The sequence below is a fragment of the Dama dama genome, chromosome 2 (assembly GCF_033118175.1).
Source record: "Dama dama isolate Ldn47 chromosome 2, ASM3311817v1, whole genome shotgun sequence".
Lineage (NCBI taxonomy): Eukaryota > Metazoa > Chordata > Mammalia > Artiodactyla > Cervidae > Dama > Dama dama.
The window spans coordinates 5,646,872-5,663,057 of record NC_083682.1 but is presented as its reverse complement, the minus strand read 5'-3'; the positions used below and the strand labels follow the sequence as shown (position 1 = coordinate 5,663,057).

The 16,186-nt window shown below is 60.8% G+C and overlaps 3 protein-coding genes across 3 annotated transcripts; 1 reads left to right on the top strand and 2 right to left on the bottom strand.

Moving 5' to 3' along the window:
- Positions 1 to 107: 107 nt before the first annotated feature.
- On the bottom strand, positions 108 to 5,545 carry CORO1B (coronin 1B). Its single transcript, XM_061162498.1, has 11 exons — positions 5,429 to 5,545; positions 4,447 to 4,646; positions 3,916 to 4,038; positions 3,663 to 3,792; positions 3,306 to 3,487; positions 3,095 to 3,214; positions 2,311 to 2,415; positions 2,083 to 2,228; positions 1,770 to 1,827; positions 725 to 1,003; positions 108 to 569 (listed from the first exon to the last, which is right to left on the bottom strand). The coding sequence occupies exons 2-11, from the start codon at positions 4,642 to 4,644 to the stop codon at positions 444 to 446; spliced, it is 1,467 nt and encodes a 488-aa protein (XP_061018481.1). The 5' UTR covers positions 4,645 to 4,646; positions 5,429 to 5,545; the 3' UTR covers positions 108 to 443.
- Positions 5,546 to 9,549: 4,004 nt separating this feature from the next.
- GPR152 (G protein-coupled receptor 152) lies at positions 9,550 to 12,242 on the bottom strand. Its single transcript, XM_061158662.1, has 2 exons — positions 12,146 to 12,242; positions 9,550 to 11,003 (listed from the first exon to the last, which is right to left on the bottom strand). Exons 1-2 carry the CDS (start codon positions 12,240 to 12,242, stop codon positions 9,550 to 9,552), a joined length of 1,551 nt encoding a protein of 516 aa, XP_061014645.1.
- Positions 12,243 to 13,022: 780 nt separating this feature from the next.
- CABP4 (calcium binding protein 4) lies at positions 13,023 to 16,186 on the top strand. Its single transcript, XM_061156374.1, has 6 exons — positions 13,023 to 13,379; positions 13,769 to 13,799; positions 13,883 to 14,026; positions 15,394 to 15,503; positions 15,823 to 15,970; positions 16,082 to 16,186. Exons 1-6 carry the CDS (start codon positions 13,023 to 13,025, stop codon positions 16,108 to 16,110), a joined length of 819 nt encoding a protein of 272 aa, XP_061012357.1. The 3' UTR covers positions 16,111 to 16,186.

The window sequence follows — 16,186 nt, the reverse complement described above, 5'->3', positions numbered from 1 at the left end:
CTCAGGGCCCCCTCTCTCATGTCTGTGAGCCCTGGGGGTGTCCCGTGTCCCCAGGTGCCCAAGCTTCCTTTCCCAGCCCCACCCTTGTAGCAGAAGGGCCAGCCTGGTTTTTAGAAACAGCATTTTATTTGGAATGAAAATATAGAGCCCAACCCTCCTGCTTCCTCAGAGCAGGGAGCAGGAGGGCTGGCTGGAGGCGGGGGAGGTGGTCCCTCACAATAGAAGTGCTCCTTGGTACAAAAATCCTCGAACAGTAATGCTGCCCAAAGCCCAAAGCCTGGCGGTGGCTCCAGCCTGGGCCCGCGGGAGGGCCCCCCAGAACCTGCCCCAGAAGCCCTCAGCAGGAGCAGGGGGGCAGCCCACCCGCAGTCAGTGTGACAGAGGCTGAGTGAGACGGGGGTGGGGGAGGAGGTGACGGGGAGCAGCGTCCGCGGGCCGGGGACCTAGGCATCTCCGTTCTCTATGCGGCCGAGCTGCTCCTCCAGGCGGCCGATGCGCGCGCCCTGCTCCTGGACCAGCGCTCTCAGTGCTTGCAGCTCCTGCATCACCTCCTCCAGCTTCCCAGCCTCCTGCGGGGACACCAGCAGGGGGCCCGGCGTTGCGGGGCCGCAGCCCTCCCCACATCTACCACGGGGCAGGGGCCCGGGGCCCAGAGAGGGCAGTGAACGGTTTGGGCAGGCACAGCAGACCTGGGCAACACCACCCCGCGCCAAGGGGCACATACCCCGGCTCCAGCGAGGCTGCCGCTGAGCGCGGCGATGTTGGTGGAGGCCGCAAGCACGGAGGGCCCCGGGCGGGGGGTACCAGGGGCCGTGGCAGGCCGGCTGTCCGACAGCACGTTGCGCCGGTTGACCTTCAGGTCCCGCTGCTTACTGGGCACGTAGGCCTCCCGCAGGGAGATGAGGATGGGGCTGGCGTCCCGCCCGCTCACCCACTCCTCTGCCTCCAGGGCTGCCTCGGGCCCGGCTGTGTCTGGATACAGATCATCCTGAAAGAGGTCCGACTGCCCCGGGGGCGGTGGAGGGGGGCCCGGGTCAGCTGGGGGCCCACCTGCAGGGTCCTCTGGACCCTGAGCAGACACCTCCTTGCCACTCTTCTGACCTCCAGGCTGGCAGCCCATCAACCCGTCTTCCAATGGCCTGACCCCTAGTGACCTTTCTAAAGCTCCAATCTGTCCCTTCACTTCCTTCCGGATGCCACTAACAGCTCCCTCTGAAGACTCTTCCCTCTGAAGACTCCTCCCACCTCCCCAAGCAGGGGCCAGCTCTGTGCTTTATGGGACTCCGGGAGCCATGTCAGGGCCCTGTGGATTGTGAACTGGGGCAGGCCCCGTTCCCTGGACAGGCTTGGCACGCTATACAGCACTCAGTTAACGCTGGCTGCAGAGAAATGGAGCTCGTTCACGGCTCTCAGCTGGGGCCCCGAGGCCAAGCCACACGTGGCTGAACCCTCACCTCCTGGGAGCCTCCACTGCAGCCAGACTCCTAGCTGTCATCGCTCCCACCTCCGAGCCTTCGCTTGGCTTACCACCCACCCCTCATGGAGATCGTACCCCAGCCAGGAGGCTGCCCCGCGTCCGTCCAGAGCAAGGCCTCAGCTCACCCTGTGTCTCATCGCTGCTTGCCCCGGTGGGGCACACTGGCGTCCATGCGGCCCACTGACTACACTCGCACTTAGCCATGTCCCACTCACAGGCCTCACCTCGGTCACCCCTGTGTGGTCTGTCTGCTAGAGAAGGGAGCAGGTGGGCAGGAACAAGGCGGCCTCACCTTTCTTGGCACAGTCATGACAATGGGCTCACACTTGCGCTCGTGCAGTTTGTAGAACCTGGGAAAGGGTGCGGAGGGAGGACCCGTGGGTGGAACCTGCCTTTCTACCAGCTCTCCTGGCTCCCTCTGCTCTCCATATCCTCCTTCCCCTGGACCCTCCCATGGCCTGACCCCGACTCCGGAGCCTCTGTGGGCCAGCTCCTGTTTCTGAGCAGCCTCCTGTGATCTGACCTTTCACCCTGGGTGCCTAGGGTCCAGCTCCCACCCCCAGCCCTATCCCCCTACAGCTGGCCTCCTCAGCGGCCCTTCTTACCGGGCAATCTCACACTTGCTGACCTCCAAGCCCCTCTTGGGCATGCTCCCCATGCCCCTCTGGGGCTCTTTACTGGTGAATGTATTCAGGAAGTGGATGTAGGGGGGCTCGTCTGTGATCTCAAAGTACCGGATGCTGGAGTCGCCCTGGAGAGCGGGAGGGGCAGGGGTCAGCACCAGGGCCTGCCTCTCTTCTCTACCACCCCACCCCCACCCTGCCCGGCCCCACCTTGCCGCAGACGTAGACCACGTTGGTATCAGGGTCATAGAAGGGTAACAGAGCTCCGTTGCTAGAGTCCAACTCTTGCAGGGCCATGGGCTCCCCGAAGTTTTCCTGGCACATGGGTTGAGGGGCAATCGGGCCAGGTCAGAACCTGCTTCCTCCCCTCACCATCCCAGCCCTGCTTCGACACTGGCCCTGACCAGCCTCACATGCCAGCCAGCACTGCCCCTAACATTCTTACCCTCTGCCCACATGTTGTGCCCCACTGGGCCCCGCTGGCTCCCCTCCACCCAGTGGTCCCAGTTTTCCCTGCCTCTTCCAGGCCTTCAGACAACTTCCAGGCCACCAACCAGGTGCTGAGAAAGTCCCCAGGGAGCCAGGGTTCAGGGCAGCACTAGCCCCTTCCTGGGGGGCCCCTGGAGGTCACTATACAGGATAAGGCTGGGGGACAGAGCACTTCAGAGGAAGGGCTGGGAGGCTTCCTGGAGGAGGGGGCCTCTGCACTGGGGCTCCAAGGATAGCCAGAGTAGAAACAGACAAGCAAAGGAGGGAGGGCCTTTCAGGGGCCAAGAACACTGCTGCGGGCAGATGTGGAGGCAGGCCGGGGAGGCCAGAGAGCAGGGACAGGGAGAGAAGAGGCCGGCAGGGCTGGGGTCCTGGATGCCTGGATGCCTCAGGGGCCAGGCTGAGAACCTGGGAGGGACAGGCCTCTCCAAGTGACTTCCGCCCTGCTTGCCCAGGGTGGAGCCTGTCCTGTGTCCGCCCCCTCAGGGAGGCCACAGCCACTCACTGGGTCCCAGAGCGCCAGCTGCCGCTCGCTCATGCGGCTGAAGCCCGTGGTGAACACCTTGCCGTCGGCCAGGAAGATGGCCCGCATGGGCCGGGCTCCCTCATGAGCCTTCTCCCGCTCCTGCAGAGGAGACGGAGGGATTGGCCTGTGCAGTGCCCAGAGAGAGCCCCTCGGCCGGCCCGCGGTCGTCCTCACCCTCCGGGCCGCATACCGCCACCAGGGTCCCCCGGCGGGGGTCGACGACGCGCACGCTCTTGTCCTTGCAGGCGGTGCAGAAGAGGCTGCCGTTGCGGTTCCAGCTGACGTTGTAGATGAGGTCGGGGTGCAGGCTGTCCAGGCGGTACAGCTCCTCCGCCGTGCCCACGTTCCAGATGAGCACCATGTTGTCGCAGCCTGCCAGGCGGGGGCGCCGTCAGCTCTGACCACCCTCTGGGCACTAGAGCCGGCGTTTCGATCTCCGTGGGCCTCAGCTTTCACGTGTGATGGGGCTGGGAGAGGGTGTGGCGAGGGGCGGGGCGAGGGGCGGGGCCAGTGGCCAGGGGGCGGGGCCAGGGACCACAGTGCACACCTGCGCTTAGCAGCACGTTGCGGGCAGTTGGGTGCCAGGTGACGATGCCCACTCTCTTGGTGTGCCCCTCCAGCACCACCACCGGCTCTGTCAGCGGGGAGACCAGCCCGTTCTCCGGGATCTGCCACACCTGTCGGGGCACGGGGGTGGGGAGGGGGAAGCGGGGAGGTCAGCGGAAGTCCCTGCTTGGCCCCGCTGCCAGGAGCCTTGAACCACACTTGCGACCCCGCCCCGCCACCGCCCCACGCCTTACCATGACCATGCAATCCTCCGAGCCGCTGGCGATGACTTCGTCATTGTGGGGGCACCAGTCGATGTCCAGGACAGGTCCTGTGTGTCCACACACTGTTGGGTAGGCCTTGTCAATGCGGCCGGTCTGCAGGCATGAGGGGAGGTTGTCAAGGGGGCCCCAGGAGGCTCCGTCCCTCCCAGAGCTTGAGTCCTCCCCTCCATGGGCGCGGAATGACAGGGGGTGATGCCGCCTGCCTGGCACACAGGTGCCCCAGGTGTGACTCTCGCTCTGCCTGCTCCTGACCCACCTCCATCTCACAGGTGTCACCAGGTGAGCAGGAAAAGTTGCCTCTGACCCTGATTCCTTGGCAATAAAAAAAAAAAAAAACCCACACCTTCTTCATGTGTGTTAGCACCTCCTGGGCAGTAAATCTGGATTCTAGCGCCTGCCCAGAAGTGTGGGGATGGGCACTTTATGGGCTGTGAAGTGCGTGGAGACCTGGCAGATGTAAGCAAGCTGGCTCCGTCTCTCCCCAGCTGCGACGGGGCCCACCTTGCTTAGCGGGAGCACCAGGAAGGCGCCTCCCCCGCTGGCCTCCACAATCACTGCCAGGAACTTGGGGTTGACGGCGCAGAAGGTGCTGTCCCAGGTGACACGGGACACTCGGATGTCCTCATAGCACTGGTCATTCTTGACAGGCTGCCCAAACACATGTCGGAATTTGCTCTGCCGGACCACTTTGCGAAACATGACTGCAGGGTGGAGAAGCATAGGTCAGCCTTTGCCCATGCTGACAACCCCTAACACTCCCAGGGCTCCAGGAAGGGTGGTGGGGAGGATGCAGCCCATGATCTGGTCCTTATAACCTGCCCGGCTCTCAGTTTCCCGGGTTACAAAATAGGCTCACAGTACAGGACTGGCTGCCTCTCTTCAAGGGGGACCTGAAGGTATAAATGCATTGACCTCCAGCAAAGCCATTGCTGAGACCTGAGGGGTTTGGGGGGCCTCTCCCAGGCTCTGATATGTGTGGGGGAGGTGGGAGGTGCCCAGCCAGTGCAAGCCTAGCTTCTTGGTGGGTCTCAGTTGCCAGCAGGACCCTTTCCCCCCAGGATTTGGTAGCAGGATGATGGGGAGGACAGACAGAAGAGGCAGGAATGATCTCTGCTGGGGCGCTGCATTAGGCCATAGTGCTGGGTCCCACGGAATGTGCAGTGCCTGCAGGAATGTGCAGGGAGCCCCAGGCCTGTCCAGGAGGTCCGGCAGGACTGGGCGGGGTCTGGGCGCCGCTCCCAGCCGCCAAGCCTCCGAGCTCGCTCGGAACCGGGTCCAAGGTGAAGCAGGAGTCTAACTTCAAGGATTCTGGCTCCTCAGCGGGGAGACTGAGCAGCCAAGGGGAGTTGGGACTGACGGTGGGGCGCCGCGGAGGGGAAGTGCTCCTCAGACTTGCGACCCCCATCCCAGCTCCCCGCGATCTGCCCCCGAAGTCCCGCCCAACACCCCCGCCCGCGCCCCCAGCCCCATCCATCGCGCTCACCAGGGACGCCGAGAGGCTGCAGCACCGTCCTCGGGTGGCTCCGGATCCCAGTCTCTGGGAAGCAGGAAGCGGGAATCAGGAAGTGACAGAGGAGCAAGAGGCGGGGGGCAGGGGGCGGGGCGGGGCTCACGGGGGCGGGGCCGAGGTCACGCGTGGAAGGGCGGGGCTGGAGGCTGCAGGCTGGAGCCTGGTGGCCAGGAGCACGAGGAGAGCGGCCGAAGACTCCAGGGGCACTGGGGCGGGCCCTGGGCGAGCCCCGCCCCTCCGAACTTCGGGTCCTTCTAGGGCAGAGGGGCAGGGGCCGGGATGAAGATGGGGTTGGAATGGTGCAGCCTGGCCGCAGACTCGAGCCGGCTCCCCGTCTTGCTCCTCTTGTCGGTCTCCTCAGGAGTCGCCAGGGTCGGGTGCAGCCCTGCCCTCCCAGTCCCCCACCTCAATGCGTACTTCCCGATGGAGTCCACCTCGACTCCAAGATATACCCTGATGCTGGGAAAGACTGAGGGCAGGAGGAGGAGGGGCGACAGAGGATGAGACCATTGGATGGCACCACCGACTCAATGGACATGAGTTTGAGCAAGCTCCAGGAGATGGTGAAGGACAGGGAAACCTGGTGTGCTGCAGTCCATGGGGTGGCAAAGCCAGAGTCGGACAAGACTTAGCGACTGAAGGACAATATATTCATGTGCCTCTTAAGTTACAGAGGTACCAGCTCTTGGTACAATGTAAATAAAACAGCGGTGTTTTATGAGGCAAGTGGAAGGCCCAGCCCTCCCATTCTTCCTGGTGCACGCACACCTTTGGGTCCTGCCCGGCCTCCTTAATAAAAAGAGAAATAGTGCTATGACCTCCAGACCCCTCACACCTTCCCCGCTTTCCTCAACCACCTCCCTGCGAAGCCTGGAAGTTTGTCCCAGACACCTCCCTCCTCCTGGCCAGCTCCTGAGACTGGCCTCTCCGATCTACCCATCCCCCTCCCACCCTCGGAGGCTTCAGTTCAGTCGCTGTATGTTCTTAATCATTACCTTGTGTTATATTGTATAACTATTGTATATTTGCTTTCATTTATTTTTTATTTTTGGCCACACTGAGAAGCTTGTGGGATCTTAGTTCCCTGATGAGGAATCAAATCCACAGTCAGCAGTGAACACGAGAGTCCTAACCACTGGAGTGCCAAGGAATTCCCTAACTATCTGTGTATTTGCTGTTTGTCTGTCTCGTCCCACTAGGATGTCAGCAAATTGAGGACCACACTTGCCCTTGTTTCTCTCTGGATCCCCAGTACCTAGAACAAGACCTAGCACACAGTCTGTGTTCAATTAATGCATATTGAATGAATGAATGAACAGTAGCTCTGAATGCGTAATTGAAAAATGTTCATATTCACACCTCTCAGAGTCCATGTCCGGTCCCTATGAAGGAGAGGGAAGTGTGTCTCTCACCTGTAGAAGGCATGAGTCTTCCAATGGGTCACAGGAGCCCAGCCACATTGAGTTTGTTAGGAGTAAGGTGGAGGGGCTGTGGAATGTGGGGGGTAAGCCCTCCTTTCATCCCCTCTGGCCTTGGGGATACATGTTTCCTCCAACACAAAACCTTCCTCTGTGGGCTAGCAGGAGAACTCCTCTTTATCTCACAAAACCCTTCATGATGCTGCTCTTTCTCCTGGATAGCAAGTACCCATTATGAGTGGGGGTCCCTCCTGGGACCTTGAAGGAGGGATTCTCCAAGAGGTGGGGTTAGGAAGATGGACCAGAGTTGATGCCAGGTGGCTGGCACTGAGGATTTAATCCCTGATATGCCTGCCGTGTGAAAAGGCTTTAGGATCTCTATCTGGGAGAAGGAGGAGGGGCGCTCTGCAAGGGGGCCATAGCGCAGACCCTGCCCTCAGGAAGTGTACAAGTCCAATGGGGCGGGGAGTGTGAAAACATTTGGAAAGTGGAGGAGGGGGCTGTGTGGTGGTGGTGGGGGGGGAGCGCAATGCCTGGTGGGCAGGACACTGCCACATGGGCTCTGGTGGGTCAGCACTGTCCCGGGCCTGAGTGAGACCCAGGGATGGCCACTGGCATAATCAAACTAATGGCTAACAATTATTAAGCACTTACTCTGTGCCAGGCAAGGATCTGTGAACTTCACAGGGATTAACACTCAGAAAATGGAACCACTATTATTATTCCCGTTTTACAGATGAGGAAACTGAGTCTCAAAGAGGCGAAGAGCCTTGCTGAGGCTCACACCCTTGGTGAGTTGTGGAGAACCAGGATTCAAACAGCTCTGAGAGGCCTTGGAGGCCATGCCCTAACATTCAAAATGGAAGGCTGGCTAGAAGAGCACTTGACAAGTGCTTGATAAATATTTGCTGAATGAATGAATTCAACAAATTTGTGCCTGTCCAGAAATCTCACTCCCACCAGCTTCAGTGGCCAGAATTCCAGGAAGTACTATGATTATGCTGCTGGTATCACCACCACCACCACCCAGCCTGCTTCCATCCCTGGGTTTGGTTAATGATCACAACAGCCAAATTTGCAAAGGGAACATTATCACCCCATTTTACAGAGGAGAAAACTGAGGCAAAGACAGGCCTGGGAACCAGAACCCAGATCATACTGAATCACTTCAGCCTGCCTTTGTAGCAAGCACTGCTGGGAAGGGTAGCACTTAAAAGGTCATTGTCCTTTACACCTACTGGTAAGGGCACCCCTCAGCTTATAAAGGTCACAATGCTGAGCTTAAGGGAAAGGGTGGGGGGTGGGGGTGGGGGGTGAAAGGAGAAAGAGTTCATGGTTTTAGAACCCCAGTGACTGGGAGAAAGCTGGGTGGGGTGAGTGCCAGAAGAGAGTGACGGGTATGAAAAGGAAGTGGGGTGGGGGAGTCTGAAAATAGACCTTTAGCACTTCCTAGTTTTTCTTGCAGGGTCTGCAGCTGGAGACGGAAGAGGCCGGCTCTGCTTGGAGACACTGTGTGACCTCCAAGGGCCCTGTGCTGTCCCTGGAGCCACTGGTTCCCGGAGTTTTCTGCTGGGACATCTTCCCGTCTCTGCATCTGGACTGAGAGTGTGGGAGGGGCTCAGGCAGAGGCAGGACCAGGGCACTCGGTGCCTCCTCCGTGGTGGGGGGTGGGCAGGTGAACACTCATTGAACTCTCAAATGTAGCAGACTTGAAGTCCCCTGGAGCTGCCCAAGGCACAGAGGAGGGCCCAAGTTCTCTCAGGCCACCTGGCCAACTGCAGCCCAGAGCTGGTCATGGGCACAGCTGATCTGCCCAGAAGCTCACAGGATCCTAGGGGCTCCGGCCAGGTGCCCCCTCCTTCCATCATCCCCAGCCCCTGCATCCCTGGATGTCCACGAAGCATCTGTTCACTGAGCCCCTTCTGTGTGCCAGTTCCTGCCAGCACCTCACACACCTTCTCATTTAATCCTCACGATGCCAGATGCAACAGGAGCTCGGAGGGTGAAGCGGCTTGTCCAGGATCACCCGGAGCCAGACTGGAGTCCAGGCTTGCTCGCTCTTGCCTCTGTGCTCACCACCTTGCTGAAGGAAGTCTGGCCCCAGCCTCACTGCCTGTTGGGGTTGGGGATTGGAGAAGGCTGCCAAGTCTGCCTGTGGGCCGCTAAGGCCCCGGGCTCCCGATGGCTCCTGCATGCTTCCCTTCTCTGTAGGGACTTCCTCCTGGGCTCCTTGTATCCAGGTGAGAGATCGGCATAGGGAGGAAGGCAGGGAGGTAAGGATGGAAGGAAAGTCGGATCAAGCCTGAGGAAACCACCCTGCCCATCTTTCTCCTGCAGGACCGAGGCTAAGGAGGGGGCTGTCTGTGGGGCCTGGAGGGCATTGGAGAGCCGAACCCACAGGACACCATCACCTGTGGTAGCCTGTGGGGGGTGGTGGTGGTGGGCCACTGTGTAGGGGCCAAGCCTGCAAGAGCTTGCTGGGACCAGGGACGTGATGTTCAACAAACCGTTCGGGATTTTGGCTGCTTCATGTTCACATCCCCCAAGCCCAAGGGACTCGGTAGGGGTTTTCCACGTGAACTTCCCCACGGTACCCGTCCTCCTCTCTGATGGGCTGGTTCCTCCGTCTCCCCTGGCTCTTCTGCTGTCCTGGTGGGCCTGGACTTTCCCGAGCCCTCACGTGGGGCCCGCGCCTGGGGCCTCTTCTTGGGGAACGCCGCTGGGGCCTTCTCCCTCAGAGGCAGCAGGCGCGGCCAGGTTCACGGCCTCTAGGGTGGAATCCATGGCTGGCGTGCAGGAGGCTTCCTCACAGGCACTGGGGTCTGAGCTGGTAGTGGGCCCCGGGGGCTGGGCCTTGGGGCTTGCCTGTGATTGGGCCCCAGAATCCAGCTGGGGCTGGCCCTCGTTGTCCTCCTGTTGCTGGGTCATGGGGTTCACCCGTGTCTGGGATGTGGGGTTCACCTGTGGCTGGGTTGCAGGGTTCAGCCGGGTCTGGGCCTCGGGGTTCACCTGTGGCTGGGCCACAGGGTTCAGCCGGGTCTGGGCCTCGGGGTTCACTTGTGGCTGGGCCTCAGCCACTGGCCCTGGTACCGTCTGGTCCCCAGAGTCCACTTGGGTCTGTGGCTCAGCTGGCATGAAGCTGCCCGGCCACTCCTCACAGACAGCGGCTGCAAAGGAGGCGAGCACGGTGCGCAGCAGGGCCCGGAGGTCGGCGCTGGCCAGGAGGCAGAGGAAGGGACTGAGGCAGCTGTTCAGTAGGATCAGGTAGTCAGAGTAGACCAAGGCCTCCCAGAGCAGGTAGCCGGGGTAGAAGTCCCACAGGAAGGCCAGGTACAATAGCTGCGCCAGCTGGTAGGGCAGCCGCAGGACCACGTAGGCTGACAAAATGGTCTTGGCCACACGGGCGAAGCCGCGGCAGGCCGGGGCCCCAGGCTGCTGGCGGCGGCAGGGCCGGCAGGCGGCCGCCTGGGTGAGCACGTGGCAGACGAGCAGCACCAGGAAAGGAAGGAAGCCTCCCAGGATCTCCAGCATCCGCAGCGGCAGCTCCTCGCTGTCCCAGAAGTCCAGGCAGATGACCAGGTCGTACCACCAGACGGCGGCCTCGGGGAAGACCAGCCAGGGCACGCTGAAGAGGGTGGCCAGCACCCAGACCCCGGCACAGACCCAGAGGGGCAGGCGGGCCGGGCGGCACCCAGGGTACCAGCGAGGGCACAGCACCAGCAGGCAGCGGTCCAGGCTGAGGGTGGCCAGCAGGAAGAGGCCGGAGGAGTAGGACACCCCCCAGAGGAAGTAGTAGAAGCGGCAGGCGGCCGTCCCCAGCGGCCAGTGCCCGCCATGCTGGATCTCCATGATCTGGAAGGCCGCTGCCGCCAGGAACAGGAAGTCAGAGAGAGCCAGGCTGAGCAGGAGCAGAGCGAGCCGCGTGCCTGCACCCTGCCGGGCCTGCGAGCCGGCCAGCCATGCCATGAGACCGTTGGCCGGCAGCCCCAGGAGCAGCAGGGCCACCAGGAAGGCCGTGTCCCAGCCACCCTGGGGGTAGTCCTCATCGTCGAGCTCTGTGCGGGGCCAGCGGCCAGGGGCACCCGGGTTGGCTTCCATAGCAGGGTCTATCTGGGGTCCCCAGTGTCTTACTGGACATGGAGTGGGCACCCGGTGAATCAGTGAAGGCATGAATGACTGAAAAGGAGAGAGAGGATGCTGAGCATCTCCGTGAAAGTTGCTGTCCCTCTCTGGGCCATCATTATCACCTTTGGAGTGGTTAGTGTTTGCCAGGGTCTTTAAACAGATTAGCTTACCTAGCCTTCCTGCAATCCATCCTACAGGGAAGCAGAGGAGGGTGACCTATGCAAGGTCAGAGATAGGAATGTGGGCACCAGGACTCTAATTATTCTGCTACCTGGGATCCCGCTGCATCCACACAGACCAAACAAGAGGCTTTCAAATTCATTTCAATATGATCTTATAGCAGAACTCCTATGTGAACTAAAAGAGCGTGCTCAGATTAAAGGAGGGCGAGCACCCTTAGGACTCCAGGGAACAGTTTAGAAACCACTTGGGAAATCCAGTGGTACACTGGTTAGGACCTGGCCTTTCCCTGCTGTGGGCCTGGGTTCAATCCCTGGTGGGGGGACTGAGATCCCTCAAACTGCATGGTGCGGCCAAAACAAAACCACCCCAAATGGTCAAAGCGTCACAGGCTCCCTTTTTTGTCTGTATCCTGGGTTCAAGAGTTTGAGATTCAGACTTCCTTGGTGGTCCAATGGTTAAAGATCCATGCTTTCATTGCAGGGGACAGGGGTTAAATACCTGGTAGGAGAACTAAGATTCTGCAAGCCATATGGTGCAGCCAAAACAAACAAACAAAAAGATTCCAAAGGGAAAGGCTTAGGGTCGCCTGGGCCCAAGAGTGGACAGGGAGTCTGGGGCGGGGGGGGGGGGGGGGGGGGGGGTGGCCTCCCTTGTCCCCTGGGGTTACTCATTAGAAAAGGGGGTAAGGGGCTCAGCAGCATGATGAGGATGAGGGTGGCTGAGTCCCAAGAGGCCTGCCTCCTTAGTGGGGGGAGGGAGGCTCCCTCTGAGGTGGAAAAACCAGATGTCCCGGAAAGCCTGGGTCCTGCCTGTGGCCCATAGCTCAAGCCATTTGACCTTTAGCCTGTGGTCTCCCCACCCCCAGGGCCCTTACTCAGGCAGACCCCACTCTGCAAGCTCCAGTCCTTACTGGATCAGAGCCCAGGGCACCCCCTGAGGCCCCAACTGGTGAGGCCTGGCTTACCTGTGAGGTGCAGGCCGCTGGCTGGAAGGAGCAGGGGGTGTCTGCCCCACGCCGGGGCCTGCTGTCTGGTGCCCTGCAGCACTAAGGCTGCTGGCATGAAACCCAAGCTGAGAGGACATCAATCTTTCATGGGGCTGCTCGCCGGGGAAACCCTAACCCTAGCCCAGTGGGGCCAAGTGACCAGCCAGGCCCCCCATCCTTGACAGGGCCGGATGGCCAAAACCCCCTGCCTGGGCCCCTCCAGCTCAGAGCAGGCTCTGCGACCCCCAGGGTGTACCTCCTCTGATGTCACCCCCGTGACCCTCAATCATCCGTGATCCCAAGTCCCTATGATCTGGCCTCTCTTCCTTCCTTTCACACACCCCCTGCTCCGGTCGGGAGATCATCCAGAGAGGGGTCACTTGTCCTCTCTCCCACCTCCCACCTTTGTACACACTCTTCCTCCTGCCTGAGCTGCTTCCCCATGTCCTGTGGTAGCTGAGTCCTGCTCATGTCAGACAACTGGGCTCTCTGATGCTTCAGCAATACTGCTCCCATTTTATAGATGAGGCAACTGAGACTTAGAGAGGTGAGTCTGCTGGGTCTCCCAGCTCAGAGTGGCAGAGCTGGAGTCTGAAGCTCACTGCGGCCACTCTGTCCTGGCACCCCATGTTGCTGAGGATGTTTCCCTTGACTGATCGGCTCTGCCAATCTGGCCACCTGCAGGCAGGGGGGGGATTAGGGCCTGGACTGCCTGACTCACTTACCCTAATCCCCCTCAGGGCCGGATCCCTGGTCATCAGCCCTCGGGGTGGCAGAGTATAAGCTGCTTTATGGGTCCTGAGAAGCAGGGGTGCTCCCTGGTGCGGCTTCTCTGAGCCCTGTCACCCCTCTCCACATGGCTGAAGAGCAGGTGAGGGGGCGGCATGGCCCTGACCCAGCCCCCAGACCACAGAAGCCCCCTGAGGGGGTCCTGGCTTCCAGTAGTGGCGCTGAGGGACCCCCCTTGACGAGGAAGAGAAGCAGCAAGAGGGAGAAGGGGCTCCGAGGGTCCCGTAAGGTCACCGGCAGTTCTGGGGAGCAGACCCCCAAGCAGGGCCCTGAGGCCCCGGGGAGCAGCAAGAACCCCTCCAGGACCGGAGAAGGGCAGGAGGGGCCGGCCCCTCGTCGCCAGTCCCACCGGCACCGTCCTGGCCCCCAGCACGATGCTGCTCAGAGGACATACGGGCCCCTGCTCAACCGCATCTTCGGGAAGGTCAGGGGGTCCTGGACCAAGGTTGGGGGGCCTGGGGGTGGGGTTGGGACTCATGGGCTCAGGTTCAGCCCACCCTTCCCCTAACACTCAAGCCTCCTCCAATTTCTGCTCCAGACTCAGGAGCCGGGTTGTGGGGGCAGGGTTTCTGCAGGGGTGGGGGGGCGGGCGGCATGGGCAGTGGGTGGAACTAGACCGCCAACCCAGGGGTCTGTGGCAGCTCGGGGCCTCCAGGAGCAGGAACGGGGTCAACTCTTCTCCTGGGACTTCGCTGCCTTCTCCGGCCCTTGTGGGACGGGCCCTGCCCAGGCCACCGTGGCCCGGGGCTGGAGGAGGAAGGCTGACCAGAGCCCTGACTGGCCCCGGGGACATGCTGGACTGTGCCCCTGCAGGACCGAGAGCTAGGCCCTGAGGAGCTGGATGGTGAGCGCCCCCGCTGGGAGCGGCGGGTGGGCGGTGTCTCAGAGTCTGGCTGGCTGCCTGCGCCTGACCTCCCTCCCCTGCAGAGCTTCAGGCCGCCTTCGAGGAGTTTGACACGGACCACGACGGTTATATCGGCTACCGGGACCTGGGCGAGTGCATGCGGACGCTGGGCTACATGCCCACCGAGATGGAGCTCATCGAGGTCTCTCAACACGTCAAGATGCGGAGTCAGTGCTTGACCCCGCCTCCCCGGGGTGGGGCGGGGCGGGTGGGCGGAGCCACCTGGCTTTGCCACCGGGGTCCTTTCCCAGTCTCAAGGTTACCGAAAGGAGGGGTGTTGGGCGGTGGCTCTGGCAGTCAGATAGGGGTGGTGGTGGAGTGAGGGGGGTGGCGTGGCAGTTTCCAGGACAGTTTGACGACGTTGGCCCCAGGACACGGAGGGTAGGGGGACTAGGAAGGCACCGGGTGATCCACAAGAGGTCCTCCGGACTCAGGTTGGGGACCCCCATCTCTGACTGAGATAAAACGGTCCGTGCTGGTACCAGCCACCTGGGCTGTCTCTGCCTCTCTCTGATCATCCTAGAAAGAGTCTTTTAAGGTTTGGTGAGGCCGAGCCAGAGAGAACCTTGGCCACTCCTTGCGATTAAATGTCCGACGGGCAGCCCTTGTGTGAGTATCAGTTCAGTTCAGTCGCTCAATCGTGTCCTACTCTTTGCGACCCCATGGACTGCTGCACGGCAGGCTTCCCTGTCCATCAACTCCCGAAGCTTATTCAAACTCATGTCCATCGCGTCGGTGATGCCATCCAACCATCTCATCCTCTGTTGTCCCCTTCTCCTCCTGCCTTCAATCTTTCCCAGCATCAGGGTCTTTTCCAATGAGTCATCTCTTCACATCAGGTGGCCAAAGTATTGGAGTTTCAGCTTCATCATCAGTCCTTCCAATGAATATTCAGGACTGATTTCCTTTAGAATTGACTGGTTGGATCTCCTTGCAGCCCAAGGGACTCTCAAGAGTCTTTTCCAACACCACAGCTGATTTATCAAATATCAGGCTCCTTTCATCCCAGGACACCAGCAATTTTTTCCCTTACAGTTCCCAAAATGGAACGTGATTTACAATTGATGTGAATATTTAGTGTCATGCCTCTTTCTTTCTCCTGAAGCTATTCATGGACCATTGGTGCTTTTTATAATTGATGGCCTCCATAAACTACCTGTGTATGCTTCTAAGGTGTCTTTACTGCTACCTCTGATGTTCTGGCACTTTACAACCATAAACTCCAACCACAATAGCACCCTGTCCTCCAATGAGCAGGCAGGTCCAGCGAGTCATCCGAGATCACAGCATCAGTGGGAGAGCCAGGTTTTGAGGCCGGGGCTGTCTGGTTCCCCAGCCTGGTCTCAGTCCCCCACACCTGGTGCTTCACTGAGAGCCCTTGAGCATCTTGCCCCCAGCAGAGCCCGGGGCTGCAGCCTCCTACCCCTGGGGACATGGAAGCTGGTATTCTTTCTGGACACAGAGCGGGTGAGGGGCTGGGGTCCCTCCATGGGCCCCAGTCCTCACCACTGTGACCCTCTGCCTGGGTCTGCAGTGGGTGGCCGTGTGGACTTCGAGGAATTCGTGGAGATGATGGGCCCGAAGCTGAGGGAGGAAACAGCGCACATGCTGGGGCTGCGGGAGCTGCGAATTGCCTTCCGCGAGGTGCGGGGGGGCCCGGGGGGCCGGTGGGTGGGTGGATGCTGGGTGGCATCCTTAGTGGCCTCACGGGAGACTGGGAACCTCAGCCTCTGGAGGCCCCGAGCCCTGCTGCTGGTGGGACTAGGACTGTGAAGGGCGTTGGAAAGAGTTTGGCTCACTCCCGGCTGGGGGTCTCCCCAGGAGGACTTCCCCAAGGGCAGGGGGTTCACGGCCTCAGTCTGGGAGGAGGAGGAGGGTTTGGATGGAGGAAGTGGGGGTGTCCAGCAAGGTGGTGGCGGGTGCAGGAAGAGGGTAGGAGGGCTGAGCCCTGCCGGAATCGCAGTTTGACAGGGACAGGGATGGGCGGATCACGGTGGCAGAGTTGCGGGAGGCAGCACCGGCTCTGCTGGGGGAGCCACTGGTGGGTCCTGAGCTGGACGAGATGCTCCAAGACGTGGACCTCAATGGGGACGGCACCGTGGACTTTGACGGTGAGCGTCCTCCCAGACCAAGCCCCATCCCTCTGGGTCCCTGGCTGAGCCCAGTGCCTCCTGGGATCGCTAACCTGGACCGGCTCAAGCCCCGCCCCTTCTCTCCTGCAGAGTTCGTGATGATGCTGTCCCGCCACTGAGCTTCCTCTGGCCCCAGACACAGCAGCAAGGTCCATGATGCACATCCTCCCTTGGAGGCCCCAGGATGAAAGAGAC

What these genes read in the sequence shown, in the direction of transcription:
- CORO1B (XM_061162498.1), bottom strand. Translation starts at nt 4,644, where the DNA reads ATGTTTCGCAAAGTGGTCCGGCAGAGCAAATTCCGACATGTGTTTGGG. An exon ending in CAACGTGCTGCTAAGCGCAG is followed by an intron (nt 3,488 to 3,662) that starts GTGTGCACTGTG and finishes CCCGCCTGGCAG; the next exon opens with GCTGCGACAACATGGTGCTC. An exon ending in AGCTGGCGCTCTGGGACCCA is followed by an intron (nt 2,416 to 3,094) that starts GTGAGTGGCTGT and finishes CCCATGTGCCAG; the next exon opens with GAAAACTTCGGGGAGCCCAT.
- CABP4 (XM_061156374.1), top strand. Translation starts at nt 13,023, where the DNA reads ATGGCTGAAGAGCAGGTGAGGGGGCGGCATGGCCCTGACCCAGCCCCC. An exon ending in TGCGAATTGCCTTCCGCGAG is followed by an intron (nt 15,504 to 15,822) that starts GTGCGGGGGGGC and finishes CCGGAATCGCAG; the next exon opens with TTTGACAGGGACAGGGATGG. An exon ending in CGGCACCGTGGACTTTGACG is followed by an intron (nt 15,971 to 16,081) that starts GTGAGCGTCCTC and finishes TCTCTCCTGCAG; the next exon opens with AGTTCGTGATGATGCTGTCC.
- GPR152 (XM_061158662.1), bottom strand. Translation starts at nt 12,242, where the DNA reads ATGCCAGCAGCCTTAGTGCTGCAGGGCACCAGACAGCAGGCCCCGGCG. An exon ending in CAGCGGCCTGCACCTCACAG is followed by an intron (nt 11,004 to 12,145) that starts GTAAGCCAGGCC and finishes CTCCATGTCCAG; the next exon opens with TAAGACACTGGGGACCCCAG.